The sequence below is a fragment of the Typopeltis vanoorti genome, chromosome 13, assembly GCF_054136105.1.
Source record: "Typopeltis vanoorti isolate ZY-2024b chromosome 13, IOZ_Tvanoo_1.0, whole genome shotgun sequence".
Lineage (NCBI taxonomy): Eukaryota > Metazoa > Arthropoda > Arachnida > Uropygi > Thelyphonidae > Typopeltis > Typopeltis vanoorti.
In genome coordinates this window covers 4378931-4400137 of record NC_143561.1, presented here as the reverse complement: position 1 = coordinate 4400137, position 21207 = coordinate 4378931, and the positions used below count along the sequence as shown (strand labels likewise).

General features: G+C 34.2%; 1 protein-coding gene across 2 annotated transcripts in view; it reads left to right on the top strand.

Annotated features, from left to right (window-relative positions):
- Nucleotides 1–21207, top strand: part of LOC150099896 (5-taurinomethyluridine-[tRNA] synthase subunit GTPB3, mitochondrial) — a 132288-nt gene that overhangs the window by 65764 nt on the left and 45317 nt on the right. For both annotated transcript variants that reach the window (XM_090402697.1, XM_090402696.1), the window contains exon 6: nucleotides 18258–18423. In XM_090402697.1, the coding sequence (XP_090258823.1) occupies nucleotides 18258–18423 (166 nt within the window). The remainder of the gene's footprint in view (nucleotides 1–18257; nucleotides 18424–21207) is intronic.

Here is a 21207-nt window from a genome sequence, read left to right as displayed (position 1 = left end):
GAAAATAGGCAGAATCATTGAAAATTTTAACTGTGTTGTGAATGGAGAACCTGTGGAACAAGTAAAACATTTCAGCTACTTAGGCACGATTTTTACTGAAGATGGTAAATTAAATATAGAAATAAACAACAGAATCAGCAAAGCTGGTATGGTGGGAAGTCAATTGAATAAATTCATATGGAGTAAGAGAGAAATTAGTCGGAACACTAAATTAGCTGTATACAAGACAGTGTTCAAACTAGTTTTAATTTAAGGATCTGAGAGCTGGGTCAGAAGTAAAACACTTGACCAAAGACTAGAGACCGCAGATATGAGAGTCCTGAGAAAGATTATAGGCGTGAACAGATGGCATCAATGGCAATATCATATTAAAAATGAGGATATTAGGAAAGAACTTGACATTGTCACCATTCAGGAATGCATTAGCAGAGCTAATCTCAGGTGGTATGGTCATTTAAATAGAATCGGAGAGGAAAGATTAGCAAAACAAGTGTTCTCTGCCAGGTTGGCAGGAAAATGACCCAGGGGAAGACCAAGATATAGGTGGATTGATACAGTACAAAGTGCCTTAGACGATAGAAATATAAGATCTGATTATGTTGGAATCTTGACTAGTAACAGACTAATTTGGAGGAAAATTGTAGATAGGAAGTTAGTAATGATATAATTTTTTCATGTAGTACTGTCATATCCTATACACCCCTTGAGGGTACATGCCAGCAATTTGATGATGATGATGATAGTCTAGAAACCAAATATGGTATTCTGAATTTTAGAATATTCTGAATAATCTGTCAGTGAGTCAATTCTAGTAAAGATTTCTTTACTGGAATGCCTTTAGAAACAGAACACACAAATTTTTAAGGAAGCACTTTTTTTTTAGAACTGAATTAATCTTTTTTATGCAGCTCAGAAGAACAGAAAAACCTTTCATTCCCAGTCTGTTTAATGAATTCCAGGGCTGTCAGTAAAAATTTCTAGTTCTCATACTTGGTATATTTCCTTAAAAAATTAATCTTTATCATCTTTAAAACATCAGTATAGCTAAGATTGACCACATATAATTAGACCACACAATATTCCCATTAACCATTGAAACCTATATAACTGGAAGGCCTGTTTTCCATCCTCACCACTTACCTTCATTACCTGAAGGGTTGGTAAAGTGATCAGGCAGAAAGCAGGAGGAAGATGCTTGCTCTGATTCATATTAATTGTATCTGTATGTGACCAGTGCTAAATTATCACTTACCCTATATCAAATCTCTCAGTATACATTTCCACATACACAATGAATCCACTTTTGAACAGCTATGTGTCTGTCATATTTGAGTTTACTAAATTTAGGCTGACTGTTTTCTTGCATAAAAATTAAAATTATTTACTTTTGAATTAAGCATCACTTTAATATCATTATCATGCAAAAACGTAAAAACTGTAATCAAACAGTCAACTGATATAGAAAGGAAAAGTAAAAAAGCAGACATCAATGATGTAGAGTTTTGAAAAAGAGATTTATAGCTGTACAAGATTGAGAATTGTTAGTCTGAACCAGTGGGCATTCCATAGTAACTGTTGAAAGTGAATAGGATTTTAAGACCTCTGAGTTACCTATTTTACTGTTTTGGAACATTACATGGACTCTCACTGCACAGGAAATGCTCCCACAAAATATGAACTTTAACATATGTGGAAATATATACTGTGCAATGCGAAAGTTGATGTTGATTATCAACAGAACTGGGTGTAACAGGGTGCTCTGCAGCTTAGTTCTACAAACTGAAGGATGCAGTCATTGCATATTTACTGATCGAATTTACACTTCTGTAAATTATTATTATTATCTCAAGACCCTCATGGAGTTAAAGACTCATTGTAGGAGGTCCCTTTGTCATACACACAACTCATCATACCTTGCCTTAAAGACATTAAAATTCTCTGCAGACACCACATTCTCAGGCAAGGCATTCCAATCACTCACAACTCTGCATGCAAAAAAACCTGCTTCTCACTCCCTTGTTCAAATCAAACCCTCCTTATATAGCCTCCAGGGATGACCTCTTATTCTCCCCTGATCTCCCACCATTTTCTGTAAAACCTTTTCAATATTGATCCTATTACAACCCCTTAATAGAGTTCAAAGGGTTAAGAGTCCATTACAATTTAAGTTAGGCTGATGGATTATGGCTTCACACCTTCTTTGAATAAACATTTAAATTTAAAAGTATAGTTATGCATAAGTTTAGTATTATCCCATTGGTAGTGTTGTCAATACCATGTTGAGCCAAATGAGATTTATAAGCTAGATATGGTTCTGAAATGCATGTTTTGACTGATCTTCCTGTTTGACTAAAATAAAACAAGTTGCCAGAATGTGAAATTAGTAAACATAAGGTAGCAGCAATGGTGACAGTTTGTCTTTTGGAAAGGTAAGAGATTGTGGATTTGTATTAATGGGTTTTGAAGGTGTTGATGAGAAGGAATTTCTTCAAAATATTTGCCACACATTTAGAAATCCGTTTAGTATAAGGATAGGACTTCTGCTAATGTCTTCCCTTGGAGGATGTTGAGGGAAACTATCAATTAATTTATGTGTAATTCTTGGGTTATAACCTTTTGATAGATATAGTTTATCAGTACATCAAAAAAAACCAGCTCAAGAGCCTTTGAAAAAAGTAATATCAAACTTAATCATAAATATTTAACCTTATTGGAATGTTCTGGTAAAGATGCAACTAAACTCTCCACAGACAAATGACCACAGTGGCAAATTTATATTCCACCTTCAAAATTGAATGGATTGAGGTCTCTAAAACCCAATAACACTAATCACAGAAGCTGACAAAGGTAACATCACTTATTTCGGGCTCGGAAGCTCAGTCAGAAAATGAATTTACTTCATTGGGATTGAAATATTTATTCGGTGATTAGTAGAGACTGTGTGAAAAGTTAGCCAAATACATCAAAAAATGCCAGCTCAAGAGCCTTTGAAAAAAGTAATATCAGACTTAATCATAAATATTTACCCTTATTAGAATGCTCTCATAAAGATTCAGTTAAACTCTCTGCAGACAAATGAGTGTCTAATTTATGTGGTTAGCTATTATAGGGTAATTTATGTGGTTAACCATTATAAGGAGAGGGTGTACCATGGAATTGGAAAAAAATTAAAATTAAATTTTATTTTAATTATTATAATTATTAAATAATAAAAATAATTATTAATTATATAAAAATTAATCAATTAATTTCATTGATTAATTTAAAAATCCAATTTTTATATAAAAATTATGATTTTTTGTGTCACTTTTTTTAATGAAACTAATTTTTTTTAGTTCAAATTTGCTACAGATATTCTATCATGTCTATTAAACAATATAAACTAAAATTATTGAGCAAATATCAGTTCCTTTAAAGCTATGAAATTTAATTTATCCATATAATGATTATTACACAAATCTTGCATGTTTGAAAAATCATTATCATGCATATCAAGGATTTAGGCCTAGTGTGACCTGTTCCGGCCTTAGAAGTCATCGTTGAATCTTTTAAGAGGATGTCCTGGTTTTCTTCTTCCTAATTTGAATGTGTTCCATCCATTTATGCTTATATTTTTTAATTTTTTCTATTACTGATTCTTGATTTAATTCTTTCATAATTTCTTCATTTCTTTTGTGAGCAAATAGAGTATACTTTGCAGTTTTTCTCATAAACTTCATTTCTGCTGTTATTAACACGTTCGCTGCCACGCTTCTCGGGCATAGTTTGTTCCCACACGCCAAGCGCTTTCGTGTCTTCAAGGTCACTATGAGTAATCTCATAGTCGGCTTATCAGACAGAATTTTGTTTCATATGCCAACTACGAGTAATCTTGTATCACCCGCATCTTCAAGGTCACTATGAGTAATCTCGTAGCTGGCTTATCAGACAGAATTTTGTTTCATACACCAACTCTGAGTAATCTCGTATCACCCCCACCTATATATTACATGCGCTGACGACTGTGTTTATTGCGTCTAGTCCCTAAAAACCTTCAGTTTCGCCATGACCAGTAAAAGAAAACTTGCTGATAAAGAATTAGAAGCTTACACTAATATGAGCGATGATGAATTTAATGAATTCATCATCGCAAATGGAAGGATAAGAGGGAAGTTCTTTCCATTTCAGATATGCACAAATTTGAAATGGTTGAAGCGAAAAATTGGAATGGTAAAATTCAATTAAAACCAAATATCGTTAGGGACTATAATTGGGTAGGTCAGGCATCGATCTTTCTGATCAAATGCTTTCTTACTATTCCGCCTTATGAAAGACAATTAGATGGCCAAAGAAATTGGCAATATGCATTTTTGATATATACATTCAAAATGCACATAAATTTTATAATATAATTACTGGAAATGCAATGACTGCATTAAAATTTAGAGATCAATTTATCTCAGTTTTTGTTGGAATATATGAGCTTACAGCATCACAGAATATCAGCAGGATTTGGGATCTTCATTATTTGGAAATTTTACTACCTACAGAAAAAAAGAATCACCCGACAAAGCCACACCGAGTATGTACACGAAACAAACAATGACGTGAAACACATTGTCCTGTTTGCCAGGAAAAACCACCATTGTGTGTGGAAAATTGTTTTAAAGTGCATCATTCGTAATTTGAAAAAATTGGTTTTTATTTTATTGATTTCATTTTAATATTTTTATTGATTTTATTAGTTTTAATTTGATTTACAAATTATGGGTTAACTCGTGCTTGGCATAGGAGGTCGGTAATTGACATACGAGTCTATTCGTAGTTGGCTTCTGAGGCACATGTATAATATACTATATTTCAGCTGAAATTATTTCTCTTCTACCAAACCCCCATATGTGCTCTCTGCATTTTTCACAAGCGAAGGGTCCAAATTAAGGTACTTATACTAAGGGTTAACTCGTGCTTGGTATAGGAGGTCAGTAATCGACATACAAGTATATTCGTAGTTGGCTTATGAGGCTCATATACCAACTACGAGTATACTCGTAGTTGACAGCGAACGTGTTAATCTTCGTTTGTCTTTTTGTTGTATTGTCCAGATTTCACTTCCATACAATAAGACTGGTAGGGCTAATGTATTGTATACTTTTAGTCTGGTTTCTTTTTGAACTAGGTTTGGTTTAAATATAGAGTTAATTACACCTGTTATTTTTAAATATTTTGCAATTTTTAAGTTTATATCTTTTTCATTTCCATATGTGATCATACATCCTAGGTAGTTATATCAATTCACCTGTTCTAAGATCTTGTAATATATTACTATTTTGGTTCTTACTGGACCTTTTCCTTTAAAGGTTTTTGATTTTTCTGTTCATATTATCATACCATAATCTTTGACTATCTCATTTAGATCTAAAATAGCTTTCAGTAAGTTATCTTTAGAATATGTAATTATTATTTGGTCGTCGGCAAAAAGGAGAGTGTTTAAGTTCACAGTAGGAGAAATTTAATACCTTGATGGAAATTTTTATTTCATTTAAGTAAATATTAAAGAGAGTTACTGAAAGGGGGCATCCCTATCAGACCCCTTGGTTTATCTCTCTCGTAAATGATAGCTCATGATTTAATCTTATTTGTATTTGATTATTTTCATATATACTTATGATAGCTTTTAGGATATTATTTGGTATTTGTCTTTCTTTTAATATGTTAAATAAAATGCTTCTTTTAACTTTGTCAAATACTTTTTCAAAGTCAATAAATACAATATAGGGGTGCTTAAGGGTCAAAGCTGTATAACTGAGAGGAGACCCCCACATAGCCTTTAAAGGAATGTGGAGAACCGAACAGGGCTTCTGAACCTAATGTCCAATCCTCACCTTCTCGTGGTACACCCTGGGTATCTACCTGGATACTGAATGAATGAGGATGGGCTGGCAATTTGGGATTTAGCCAACAAAATGGTATTCTTATTGGCTTAAACCAATATAGAAAATGATGGTACAACGTGACAAAATTTCATGCCGGCTGGGGCATCGCCCGGTTAAACAAGGCCCCCGTTGTTTTTGCCAGGGAACCAGGGCGAACAGTGAAAAGCCAGCTACTGGAACAAATCTGAAATCACACCCCAACTTAACATCACCAGAGTTAAAAATTGGTACTATCAACATAAGAAGCCTGAATGGCAAAGAAATGGAGCTAGCTGAAGAATTGAATAAATACCAAATCAACATAATAGGGGTGACTGAAACCAAAAAAGATAAAAACTGGTGAGATCTTTCTGAGCAATAAATACAAAATGTTATATTCAGGCAATGAAAATCAAGGAAAAGAAGGAGTAGCCATAGTATTCAACACAAAATACGAGGCTAATCTTCTTGAATGGTAGGCAGTCTCAAGTAGAGTGATGTGGGCAAATATCAAAATGGGTAATTGGACAATGAGACTTATTTGTGCCTATGGTCCCACAGAAGGCGCTACTAATGTAGAAGTGGAGGAATTTCTTGAGGCTTTAGAGAAAGTGACTGATACAATGAAAAATGAAAAGTTGGCACTTGTTGGGAATCTAAATAGCAGAGTAGGAAATGATTGTCAGATAAACAAAAATATTTTGGGAAAATTTGGAGAAAAGAACAAAGCTAATAATAATGGCAAATACCTATTGAATTTCTGCTCAGGATATGAACTGGTTATTACTAATATCATGTTCCAACATAAAAGTGTGCACAAATTCACATGCAGAGAAGAGGCAAGGAATAAGAAAAGTCTCATTGACTATGTAATTGTTGATAGTGATGTTTTCTCAGTGGTGCAGGACACTAGAGTGAACAGAGAATTTGAAATTGGAAGCGATCACTATTTAGTTTTCAGCAGGATAAAATTGAATTTCATATTGAAAAGAATAACATGTAAGAATGTTTTGAAGCAAATAAAAGTTGAGCAGCTCTCAGATGTGAACTGTAGACTAAAATGCACAAAGATTATTGAAGAAAAAATGAAAGAGTTTCAGAACAGGAACCAAACATTGGAGATTCATTGGCAAGTCTTGAAGAAAACCGTTATTGATTCAGCCAGAGAGGCATGTGGTGAGATCGTCTGCAAGGATAGAAAAATCAGAACTCCATGGTGGACACAGGAAATTAAAGAGGCAGTGAAGGAAAAGAAGAAATGCAAAAGTTCCTAGCAATATGTCAGCTTTTGCTCTTAGAGAATACAGAGACAAATGTAAGAAAGCAAAACACTGTGTAAAACTAGCTAAACAAAAGTCATGGGAGGACTTCGGCAAGAACATAGAAAATAAATATCAAGAAGTGCTAAGATATTCTGGAGGTTGTTGAAGAAGCTTAGAAATGGAGGAAAGAGTGCTGTAAAAGGAGTTAGAGATGATAAAGGTGACATGAAAACAGGGGTAAAAGATATCCTTGAAGTATGGAGTAATTACTTCGAAAAATTGCTAAATGAAACAAGCAGTGATAGCACAGTGGTAAAAAACACTCAACAGGCATACAGTCAGGAATACATATCCATACTTGAAGTAATCATCAAAGGCCTGAAATGTGGAAAGGCAGCGAGAGTAGATGATATTCGTTCAGAAATGCTGAAGTATGGTGGTATAAAAGTCTTACAGTGGCTGTACTGCATAGTTCACAAAACCTGGAGACAGATGGACGAATTCTCGATGATTGGAGTAGAGCTCTCATAGTACCCATATTTAAAAAAGGAAATAAAACTGAATGTGAGAATTACAGAGGTATTTCATTACTGAGTGTTCCTGGTAAGATATAAGCAAGTATACTTGAGAAACAGTTAAGAAGAATTGTGGAAGAAAAGCTTGGTGAAGAACAAGCTGGATTCAGGTCAAATAGAGGTGCTCAGGATCAGATCTTCACTTTACGACAGATAGTTGAGAAAGCATGAGAATATGACAAAGATCTGTATTTAAGTTTTGTCAATCTGGAAAAGGCATATGACTAGGTGCCAAGAGAGAAGCCATTCAATACGCTACAGTTATATGGTGTCAATGGGGCATTATATCAAGCAATACTTAGTCTTTATTTGAGTTGTAAGTCAGCAGTTAGAATTGAAGGAAGTACACGAAGATGGTTTAATGTTAAATCTGGTGTGAGACAAGGATGTACATTATCTTGTCTGTTATTGATTATCTATATGGATCACATTATGAAGGAAAGTGATATTAAACATGATATCAGAATTCGAGATGTTAATGTCAGCTCTTTGCTTTATGCGGACGATGTTATACTTCTAAATAAATCTGCTACAAGTTTGCAAGATTTCCTGACTAAACTTGATAACTGTTGTAATAGATATGGTATGAAGGTCAGCATTAAAAAGACATAGACAATGAAAATAGGTAGAATTGTTGAAAATGTCAACTGTATTGTGAACGGGAAACCTGTGGAAGAAGTAAAACATTTCAGCAACTTAGGTACGATTTTTACTGAAGTTGCTAAATTAAATATGGAAATAGACAACAGAGTCAACAAAGCTGGTATGGTGGATAGTCAAACGAATAAATTCATATGGAATAAGAGAAAGATTAGTCGGAACACTAAATTAGCTGTATACAAGACAGTGTTCAAACCAGTTTTAACTTATGGATCTGAGAGCTGGGTCAGAAGTAAAACACTTGACCAAAGACTAGAGACCGCAGATATGAGAGTCCTGAGAAAGATTAGAGGCGTGAACAGATGGCATCAATGGCAATATCATGTTAAAAACGATGAAGATATTAGGAAAGAACTTGACATTGTCGGCATCCAGGAGTGCGTTAGCATAGCCAATCTCAGGTGGTATGGTCATTTAAACAGAATGGGCGAGGAAAGATTAGCAAAACAAGTGTTCTCTATCAGGTTGGCAGAAAAATGACCCAGAGGAAGACCAAGATATAGGTGGATTGATACGGTACAATGTGCCTTAGATGATAGAAATATAAGATCTGATAATGATAATATCGGAGTCTAGAGAAGTAACAGACTGATTTGGAGGAAAATTGTAGATAGGAAGTTAGTAATGATGTAAATTTTTCATGTAGTACTATCATATCCTGTACACTCCTTGAGGGTACATGTTAGGAATTTGATGATGATGATGATAAATACAATATGTGTTTCTAAATTATATTCTCTTCTTTTCTCTATTTTTAATTTTAGGCAAAAGTCTGGGTCTATACGTGGTCATCCTTTTCTAAATCCATTCTGTACTTTTAAAATGAAATTTTTGGAATTTTTCATTAGTTTGCTATTTAATATTCTGCTATATATTTTGTAACAAGAATTTAGTATACTTATGCCTCTATAGTTTTTAGGGTCATCTTTGTTACCTTTTTTAAAGATAGCTATCACAATTGCTTTTTTCCATTCTATCGGGAGGGGGGTGCCAGTTGTATAAATTTTATTTAAAAATAATAGGAGTCTTTTTTTGAATCTTGTTCCTGCATATTTATATAGTTCTGTACCTAGCTTATCTTCTCCAGGTGATTTTCCATTTCTAGTTTCATTCAGGCTGATTTCTAATTCTTCTTTATTTATTTCCTTTTCATTTTCATTAAATGTTTGCCAGTTGTCTTTTTTAAAATATTTATCTGCCCACAATTCTGTGCAGAAATTCTTCTAATTTCAATTCGGTGTTTAATTTTATGTTTTCTTTAGTATCTGCATTTAGGTGTTTCAAAATCTTTTATACATTGGGTCTTATTTTATATAAATCATGTTCTAAATTAGAAATGAATTTGTTCCATAATTTTCTGTCTTTTTCTGACTTCTCTTTTAGCTATGTTTGAAAAATAAACTTTAAAACATGAAAATACATATCAATAATTATAATTTTAGTTCAATACATTCTGGATATATTAAGCTATGCGAGGAAAAAAAATTAATATTCTAGGACTAATAGTTTTTAAGATATCTTGCCAAAACCAACTGCAATTTGTTAAAATTTAAAAACCATAGAAAAATCAATTTAAAGTTTATAACTATATAGCAATCCCTCGATTAATGCGCCCCTGATGAGTGTGTTTTCAATTAGTGCGTCATTTTTTTTTCGATACCCAAATTCGATTAGGGTGCCTATATACATCTTAAAATTAATGTTACAGATTTTAAAAATTTTCAATCTATACATTTTTTATGACTGACTATTTTAAAAAATTACTCACCAGGATGAAATAAATCAGTTGCGATTTGAAACATTTTACAAAGTTATTTATTTATGGCATACTACACTATTTACATGTACACTATGTTCCAAATTTACCACCAAAATTTATGTGGTCTGCTTTACATAGCATTTTGCTGATCATATCTCGTGCAATTGTTTTCCTTTTTTTATTTTTAATTATTTTCATAACCTTTAATCATGAATAAAAGAATTAGTGAGCAAAAAATAGAAGTGTGAAAATGATTCGAGAAGTAATCTGATTGGAAGAAAAACTTGAAATAATAAAGAAAAATGTACAAGGCAAGTCCGGAGCAAAGATAGGACAAGAACACAAAAGTGGGTGAATCAACTGCTGAATACAAAGAGAAAGATAAGGCTGCTTCAAGTTCATCATGCATTCACTTGAAATCAAAGTATTATCACGATTGAATTAGAGAGACTTCTTTTTACATGGACCGAAGACTGTTACCAAAAACGGTTCCTGCTAAACACTGGCCTCATTAAATCAAAATCATTGTCTCTTTGTAACCTGGAAAGAAAGGGCTATCAATGATGGAAAAGAAGAATTCCACTTTAGTGCTGGGTGATTTGAGCGTTTCAAAAAGAGAAATAGCCTAGATAATTTTCTAATCACAGACGAAGCTGTGATTAGATTGCAGATAAAGAGATATCCAGAGATTTTGAAGAAAATTTTGAAAGAAGGGGGGGCTATTGTGATCAACAAATATTTAATGTCGATGAAACCGGCCTTTTTTTGGAAGCGAATGCCTTCCAAGACTTTTCTAGCCAAATCAGAGAAATCTCAGCCTGGTTATAAAGTCGCAAAGCTGAATGAAATTACTGTTAGCAATATGCAAGCCATTTGGAAGCATATTCTTCCACATTGTGCAAATGATTTTGGAGGCTTTTCAAATGAATCTAAGTTTATTAAATCTCATTCTGAGAAGTTGAGTGATTCTGATCTGCTAAATTTAGATACATAGCGGAAAGATCCTGAAGAATATGAAGAAAATTTAATCACTGACAAGCCCAAAGAGGTTTCACAGAAAAAATTGAAAATTGAAAATTGGATGAAAACTTTCATCCAATCGAAGTTTTTAAGTAGCAGTGTTTAGAGACCGACCCTGGTGAAGAGAGAACCAGTAAAATTTGCAGAAGAGGCAATAGGGCCATACTGTCAGTTGTATGAAAAAAAGAAAACAGAATGCCTGCCAAACTACGTTAGCTGAATTTTCTGTTAAGAAGCAGAATAATAAATTTATATTCTGAATATGTTTTATTGTCTTTCAGCTTCATGGTTTCCTTTAACTAGGCCCTGAGACATACCCTAATTCTTTTATAAAAAAACTTAATGGTCAAAAAAGAAATCTGAGGAACGAATTATACATTTTCCCATAGTTTACTATATTCGATTAGTGCGTTTTCGATTAATGCACCTATTTTAAAGAATGCATTAGGCGCATTAATCGAGGGATTGTTGTACTTTATTATTATTCTATGAATGTTTAAAAGTCACCAGGGTCGGTCTCTAATCTACACTAATCTACACTCAAACCCACCAGTTAGTGGTGGCTATATTGATGTCGTAAGCTTTGCTCTGATTGACTTATTTCAAAGTAACTTACAATATAGCAATTGTAGCAAGAACCAATAAAATTTCTTCTCAGAATTGATTTTACTTACGAAACTGATGTTATTATAGAGCTTTTAAATCTACATAATTTACTTTTTAAATTTTTTAATTCTGACAATTACAAGCAAGGTTATAACAATTTAAAGTTTTTACATATTTAATGAGCATTTAAATGATAAATATAAAGATAAAAATAACTCAAAATGTAGGAAGTTTTTGAGTACGAAAATTACGGAATATATTCCTTAGTATATAAACTTTATAAAAACAAAAAAAAATTTTTTTTCTTATTTTTACCTCAAAACTATAATTTTTTGTGGGTACCCTAAGCTCAACAAACAAATTGAATACGTGTGTAGAGGCTTAAGTGCTGTGAGGACATCATGTTGGAGGCTTAATGGATTTTGGAAGAAAACCACCATGCTCCACCACAGCAAATTCAAGAAAGAGAGACTTTTCTTAGAAGCAGCAGCAGCTCTCAAAAACCAACCAAATCTCAATAAATATGGTTGCATTAAGCTTCCGAAGATTTGGGAAACACTCATCACCAGAGTTCCCACCTTACATTCCAGGCCACCTACTACTGCCCTTAGAGGGCGCTCTACCTAGATAGGACTTTAGTGTCACTCACGTGGTTGGGCTTAGTATTGTTTGTTATTTGTATATATGTTACATTAATTGTTTTTGTAATCCCCATAGATGTCCTAGTGACTAGGACGAAATATAGGAAGTATTAAATTCTATTTTAATTCTTTTTGAGTGTTGTAAAAAATCCATTAAGCCTCCAACATGAAACAAATTGAATGTTTTATCATGGGGCTATAAGTTTGTTAAAGAGAGACTAGAAACCAACTTAGTTAATCGTTTTTGGACCCTCTCCAACATCTCATCATCTTTTTGAAAACCTAGTGACCAAATCTGTGCACAATAATGCATATGCAGCCTGATCAAAGGCTTGTACAATGGAATAAAAACATCCTTACTTCTAGCACAATTTTAGCAAAATGTCCACGAAATTTCAAGTGTCTATCCACCACAACCCCCAAATCCTTCATCTCCTCCAAAATATCCTCACCAATCCTACACTTGCATCCCATCTTTTTTGTTCCCACATTTTAAGACTTTACACTTTGCAACATTAAACTGACAAAGTCACCCATTCAGACAGTCTTTTTAGGTGCTCTTGCAAAGTTACAACCTCTGCTCTGCTTCTTATAGCTCTTCCCAACTTTGCATCATCTGCAAACAACTATATATCACCATTTTAGCCCTTTCCAACGTCATTTACACATAAATTAAACAACAATGGCCCCAAAATAGACCTATGAGGCATGCCACTATTGACTTTCCAATTCTGGGATATCACCCCCCCCACACACATACAACCTGTTGATACCTATCAGACAGCCAATCTCCAGTCCAATGCACTAATCTACTAACCAATCAGATCTGTTCCAGTTCAACTACTAGTTTGTCATGTGGTATTCTACTGAATTTTTCTATTGAAACATTTCTATTGAAAGCCTTTGCAAAATCTAAATACACTATTGTATATGCATTCCCTTTATCTAATGTATTCGTCACCTTGTTATAATAAGTAAGCAGATTGCTAAAGCATGATCTTCCTTTAGCAAACCCATGCACTCTATTAAAGAGAATTCTATTGCTGTCCATCCAGATCTGGATCCTCATCCTCACTAGCTTCTCCAACACCTTGACCACAACTCCAGACAAGCAGATTGACCTATAATTCAAAGCCTTAGTCTTATCACCTCCTTTATGAAGCAGAACAATTTTGCTGCCTTTCCAATCCTTTGGGACCTGGGCTAATCTAAGACTCATGTTAAAAATGTACATTAAAGGTGTGAACTCCTTGGAACATTCCTTCAAGACATGCGGTGATATACCATAAAGTTCCATGGCCTTGTCGATATCAAGTTTACTCAATTCCTCATATACCTCCTTCTCTCTCACCATCAGTGGTTCCTTCCCCATTTCCCATTGCTTTCAAGATTGTAACATTCCCATTATGTTACAGTCATAAAGATGGAATACTTTAATGAACTGCTCATTTGACACCTCTACAATATCCTCCTCAGTGTTTGTCATTCTCCCATCATCACTGATCAACATCATTCTTCCTTCTACTGGCCACATATCAAAAAAATTCTGTAGGATTTCTTTTAGTGTCATTTGCTAACTGCTGCTAATACCACACTTTTGCTATCCTTACTAAGTGTGTCATCTTCCTTGCTTGCCCTTTGTACTCATGTAACTGATTATCTCCACTCATCTTGTGCTGCCTGCACAATGCCTTTTTCTTTCAGATTGCATGCTTCACCTCTTCAGTCATCCATTTTACACTTACATTATTTAATCTTCTTACCTTTGGAATACATTCAGTCATTGCCTCCGCCACATAGTTTCTGAGTAGAGACCAAGCAGCATTGATTTCTTTCCCATGCAGTACCTCATTCAATCACTGTAAGCTTCCTCCTTAGTTTGTCATAATCACCTGCCTTATAGTTCCACATACAAGTATTTCTCACAAAAGTCCTGTTATGGCTGGCTTCATAGTCACTTTCACCAACTGGAGAATGATGTGACACTTCATTATCAACAATATCTTCTGATGAAGTAATCATATCCAAGACCCTTGATCCACGTGTGGCCTCTGTTACATACTGCTTAAGGTAGTTATTCCTTAAAAACTGATGAAATTCATTCTCTTTGGTTCCTGATGCCATCTCTTCATTTCAGTCTATATTACCATAATTGAAATCATCCATAATGATTACCCTTTTCTTATTAGCCAGAACAATTTCTCTAAACATTTCCTTCTTACTGCAATCCACATTTTCAGGTCTATAGCAACATCCTACTAAACATTTCATCCTGTCCACCTTCACACCATACTGCTTCAAAACCACTGTTAGTAGTATTTGCTCCTGGCATCTCTACCCTAGATGGATAGAGATGCCAGGAGCAAATACTACTAGCCACACTCCTTTGCCATCATCAATAACATCTTCTTTTCGTTTTGTCTATCTTCGCAAAAGACTAAATATCCCTCCATCTCTATTCCTGTCAGAATGTCATCCTGTTCAACCATGTCTCACTTATACCAATAATTTTTGGACAGATGAACTATTCAGTGCTACAATTTCATTCCCTTTGTTTCAAGTACTTCTAGCATTCGTAAACATACACACTAGCTCATTTCTGTTTCTGTAAGTCCAGTCCCACTAACCCCCACTTCTCAGACATCACTCCTCTACACTCTCCCCTGTCCATTTCTTTCTATCATCACTGATATTACACCCCTCCCAGAACCTAAATATATCACCCACACATCCTTGACTGTCTTAATCCTTTCTTTATTATTTCTTTTTTCATTTAGAAATGAAGGTCTTACATTCACTTCAGTCATTCTCTTTTGCAGCAGTTTCTTCAGCTGAGTTGAAGAAACCATGTGCTTCTCTGGCTGAATCAGTCAAAGTTTTCTTTATGGTTTCTCACTGTATCTCCAAGTTTCCAAACTTTTTTTTTTTGAAGAATGTGTATGTATTTAAGTCTACAGTTCATATCTGATAGCAGTTCAACTTTGATTTGTTTCAAAACTTTCTTACATGTTCTTCTTTTCAATATGAAGTTTAATTTTATCCTGCTTAACACTAAATGGTGATCACTTCATTCCTGTTTCAAATCCTCTGTATACTCTTTGTCCTGGACCAGTGGGAAAACATCACTTTTGACGATAACATAATGAATGAGACTTTCCCTATCCCTTGCATCTTCTCTCCATGTGAATTTATGCACATTTTTATGTTGGAACATGGTGTTAGTAATAGCTAGTCCATGTCTTGTGTAGAAATCTAGCAGGTACTCACCTTTATTATTAGCTTTGCTCTTTTCTCCAAATTTTCCCAAAACATTCTTATATGTCTGGTTAATCATTTCCTACTCTGCTGTTTAGATCTCCAACAAGGACCAACTTTTCTTTTTCATTGTGTCGGCTGCCTTTTCTAATGCCTCGAAAAATTCCTCCACTTCTTCCTTAGTACAACTTTCTGTGAGATCATAAGCACAGTTACTTTATTTTATTATATTATATTAAGTTATTTTAAGACTATCTTCCACCAAGGAAACAAAACTACAATATGCCAACAATAGAAGAAAATAATGACCACCCAAAAATTTTACAAGAAGAAGTTAGATACGCAAAAAACAGATGAAAAACAATAAAGCACCAGGCATTGATACTATCCCTACTGAACTGTGGTCATATAGAGGCAGCATATCAATAGAATATTTAACAACCCTATTCAATAAAATACTACAAACAGGAGAGATCCCAGATGACTGGAGAACTGGAAAGATCATACCAATATACAAGAAAGGAGACAAAAGAGAACTGCAGAAATTACAGACCAATCAATTTACTCTCCTACACCTATAAAATATTCGTAAGAATTATACAAAATAGATTAAAAAACACCTATGAAGAAATGATAGGCATAGAAAAGCTGGTTTCCAAAGAAACTATTCAACAATAGACCAAATTTTCACATTGCACCAACTAGCAGAGTTCAGCTGGGAAGACCATAAAGAACTATATTGTTGTTTTGTGGACTTTAAACAAGTTTTCGATAGCATCAACAGAGAAATCTTTCTTAAAATTCTACTAGAAAAAGCAATAGACAAATATATAATACAGTTTCTTATAAAATATTACTCTAAGACAAATGCAATAATTAAAAAGGACACACTCACAACAGAACCCATAGAGATCCAAAAAGGAGTAATGCAAGGATGCCCATTATCCCCATGTCTATTCAACATATATCTAGAAGAAGTTGTAAAGAAGGCAATAGACAATGAGCCTGGAATCAATGTCAGTGGTTTAAACATAAATAATATCAAATATGTAGATGATCTCATCCTTATTGCAAGAACCCCAAATGAACTACAAAAGTTGATAAACAAGCTAAACGAAACCTGTAAAACATATGACATGACAATAAATATACAAAAGACAAAAGTGATGAAAATAGGAAGGAACGGAACTACCATCTTAGCCACCCTAAACGGAGAACAAATAGAACAAGTAGACAACTTCACATATCTTGGATCAAAACTAACAGAAACAATAGATGAACTCAAAACAATCAAACACAGAATAGCGATAGGATGGACCACCATGGGAAAATTACAGAAAATCTGGAAAACAAGATATCTAAGCAAGCCAAAATCAAATAATATGAGGCAATAATTATACCAACAGTCATCTATGGAGCAGAAGCATGGACAGTTAAGAAAAGAGAGGAGAAAAAACTGCTGGCATTTGAAATGAAATGCTTAAGAAAAATAAATAGAACAAGTTGGATAGAAAAGAAAACAACCATCATGGTCAGACAAGAATTATTGTATAAGATAATGAACCACTCAGACATACTATTCTAGTATATATAACCACGGATAAGATAAACACATGCCTGCTGTTGCCTTGTAGAGTAAATCAGGACTTATCTGTAAACAATACTGACATCCATTGGTCTGACATGGAGCCCGACTCATTTCAAATGTTCTCTCCTGTGGCATGGGGATAAAGGCACAGAGACTACTGTTCTCCCATACAGACTAAAATTCATGAGCTTTACTCACAGTGGAAGTAGATACCAGTGTTCTGTAGCTAATATGAGGTTAGTTCATAGCTGATTCTGGGTAGCTCTCCTGTTTTAGGGAGCAGATAATCGCATATCAGTCACCCACTGCAGTTGTAGCCTCTGGTCTTTCTTTACTGTTTCTCTGGGATGGTGTTTGTGACTGTTGGGATTTGTTCCATAATCTCTGAACCAAGGAATGACTCACATGCAACCATCTGACTATCTCCATCTGGCTTTGGCCAGCCTCTAGTCTTATATTTGCATGTTATCCAAATTCATTGGTTAAATGATATCTTGCATATTCAGGTATTTTGTTATCACAAAATGTCTTTGTTCTCACACCAGACATGAAATGGAATACCACTCCAAAACAGCTATTTTCATGATGTGACATATTATATTTACATCTACAGCTGGCAGCAACACTCGTTTATACACAATAACCAGACTCTGTGTTACTTTTTATGCAACGTACCTGACATTCATATGATTTTTCCTTTTCTCTCTGAGTTATTGCAGTTTTTCTCTGTCTTAATTTATGGGAACCAGTGTATATAAATGGTGTAGAAAACTGAAAAAAAAATGCCAGTTATACTTAGTTTTGTTTGTTTTTGTTGCATGCTTTTATATTGTAATTATTCCACCTTGAATGATGAAATCAAAGAAACGTGTAAAAATATATGCTCAGATTTAAAAAAGTCATATTTTTTATCAAAAATTTTGATATGGTAGATCTTGCTTAATTCAGATGTCAATTTAACTTTATTATCTAAAGCATTGCTTCATGATATATATTCTAGGTCAGCGAGAAGTAGCAATTGTGTCTCCTATTCCAGGAACTACAAGAGATATCGTAGAATCAGCTTTGAATATTGGTGGATATCCAGTTCTTCTCTCAGATACTGCTGGTCTGCATAACAGCACTGATGCTGTTGAACAAGAAGGAATTCGCAGAGCTAAACAGAGGTTTGTCAAATTAAATTACTAAAATGTTTGTTCTGAAATTTGTGTTTAATGCAGAAACAAATTTTACAATGTCACGTCATATATGACGTGATGTTCCAGCAAACTGAATTGAAATGGATTTCTAAGGAACAGCAAAAAAATGCCAGTTGTGTTTAGTGTTGCATGCTTTCATATTTGTAGTTATTAAACCTTGGATGATGAAATCAAAGAAACATAAAAAAAAAGTGTTCAGGATTAAAAAGGATATTTTTATCATTTTTGATAACCTAGATACTGCTTAATTCAAATTGTCAATTCAACTTTGATAAAATATTGGAATTAATAATTAAATGCTTGTTACTTATTAAATCTTCTATGTTGTCATTTCCTGACAACAAAAAACGAATAACAATCAGTGTATAACCTTAACCATCAGAAACATTGTACTTCTGCAAATTGGTTACAGCCTGCACCAATATAGACTACAGTAAATCCATCATCATTCCATAAATCTGTGACAAATCAGAAAAGTTTGACAAAAAAACTCTTGAAAATACAATTTAGTGTCCACTTTCAAACCACACATGAAATCTAAATCTCTTATCTACTTGCTTAAAGACTGGTTACAATCTCTGGAATATTTGCCTGGTGTTCACCAAATACTCTGCAGGTATTGTCTGTCTTATTACTGCCAAAAGGTAGGAATCTCTGAACATAGTACCACCACAAGAATAGTCACTCATTACTTAATGACCATATTTTGATACTCATCAGAATCTGCTGGGAAACCATGTTTCTTCACAGAATCAAACACAAGCATGAAAGAATTTTCCTTGAATCTGCTTTAAAAAAAACTATCCTAACTTCAATAAATTTCATAACTTATTTTAACAGAATTAATAACACCAAATGAACTATTTTAAAAAGAAAATGTTTATTCACTGGCTTATAATTTTGCTGGAATGCTTAAGGATCAAAGCTATATAATTGAAAGGAGACCAATCCTCACCTTCTCGTAGTGCACCCTGTTAGGTATTTTCCTGGATACTGAAAGAATGAGGATGGGCTGCAATTTGGGATTTAGCTGACCAAATTGTATTCTTACATTTTATGTTTTGGCTTAAACCAAAACATAAAATGATGGTACAACATGACAGAATTTCATGCCTGCTGGGGCATCGCCCGGTTAAACAAGGTCTCCGTTGTTTTTGCTAGAAGGGCAAACAGCAAAAAGTCAGCTACTGGAACAAATCCTAAAACCCACCCCAACTCAACATTCCAGAGTTCAAGATTGGTACTCTCAACATAAGAAGCCTGAATAGCAAAGAAATGGAGCTAGCTGAGGAATTAGATAAGTACCAGATCGACATAATAGAGGTGACTGAAACAAAAACAAAAACTGGTGAGATATTTCTGAGCAATAAATACAAAATGTTATATTCAGGCAATGACAATCAAGGAAAAGAAGGAGTAGCCATAGTATTCAACACAAAATACGAGGCTAATCTTCTTGAATGGCAGGCAGTCTCAAGTAGAGTGATGTGGGCAAATATGAGAATGCGGAACTGGACAATGAGACTTATTTGTGCCTATAATCCCACAGAAGGTTCTACTAAGGTAGAAGTGGAGGAATTTTTTCAGGCTTTAGAGGAAAGCAACTGACACAATGAAAAAAGAAAGGTTGGTCCTTGTTGGGAGATCTAAATATCAGAGTAGGAAATGATTGTCAGACATACAAAAATATTTTGAGAAAATTTGGAGAAAGGAGCAAAGCTAATAATTTGTTGGATTTCTGCTCAGGACATAGACTGTTATTACTAATACAATGTTCCAACATAAAAATGTACACAAATTCCATGGAGAGAAGAGGCAAGGAATAAGAAAAGTCTCATTGACTATGTTATTATTGATAGTGATGTTTTCTCCCTGGTGCAGGACACCAGAGTGTACGAGGATCATTTGAAATTGGAAGTGATCATCATTTAGTCTTGAGCAGGATAAAATTGAATTGGATATTAAAAAGAAGAACATATATAAGAAAGTTTTTAAAGCGAGTTAAAGTTGAGCAGCTCACAGATGTGAACTGTAGACTAAAATATACAAACATTATTCAAGAAAAAATGAGAGTTCAGATCAGTAACCAAACCTTGGTCATTCAGTGGCAAACTCCTGAAGAAAACACTGATTGATTCAGCCAGAATCTTTAGTAAAAACATGGAAAATAAATATCAGGATGGTGGCAAAATATTCTGGAGGCTCTTGAAAAAGATCAAAAATGGAGGAAAAAGTGCCTGAAAAGGAATTAGAGATGATAAAGGTTACATGAAAACAGGAGAAAAAGATATCCTTGAAGTGCAGAGTATTTACTTAGAAAAATTGCTAAATGAAACAAGCAGCGATGACAGCACAGTGGTAAAAAGCACTGACCAGGCATGCCATCAGGAATACATATTCATACTTGAAGTAGAAAAAGCCATCAAAAGCCTGAAATGTGGAAAGGTAGTAGGAGTAGATCATATTTGACCAGAAATGCTTAAGTATGGAGGTATAAAAGTCTTACAGTGGCTGCACTGCATAGTTCAGAGGGACAAATTTCAGATGATTGGAGGAGAGATCTACAGTACCCATATATAAAAAGGAAATAAAACTGAATGTGAGAATTAGAGGTATTTCTCTACTGAATGTTCCTGGTAAGATATATGCAAGTATACTTGAGAAACATCGGTACAAAATTAATAACGGAAAAAACTCACATGCAAAGATTATTTAATAGTATAATTTTCGCCTGTGTGTCACAAGTATCTT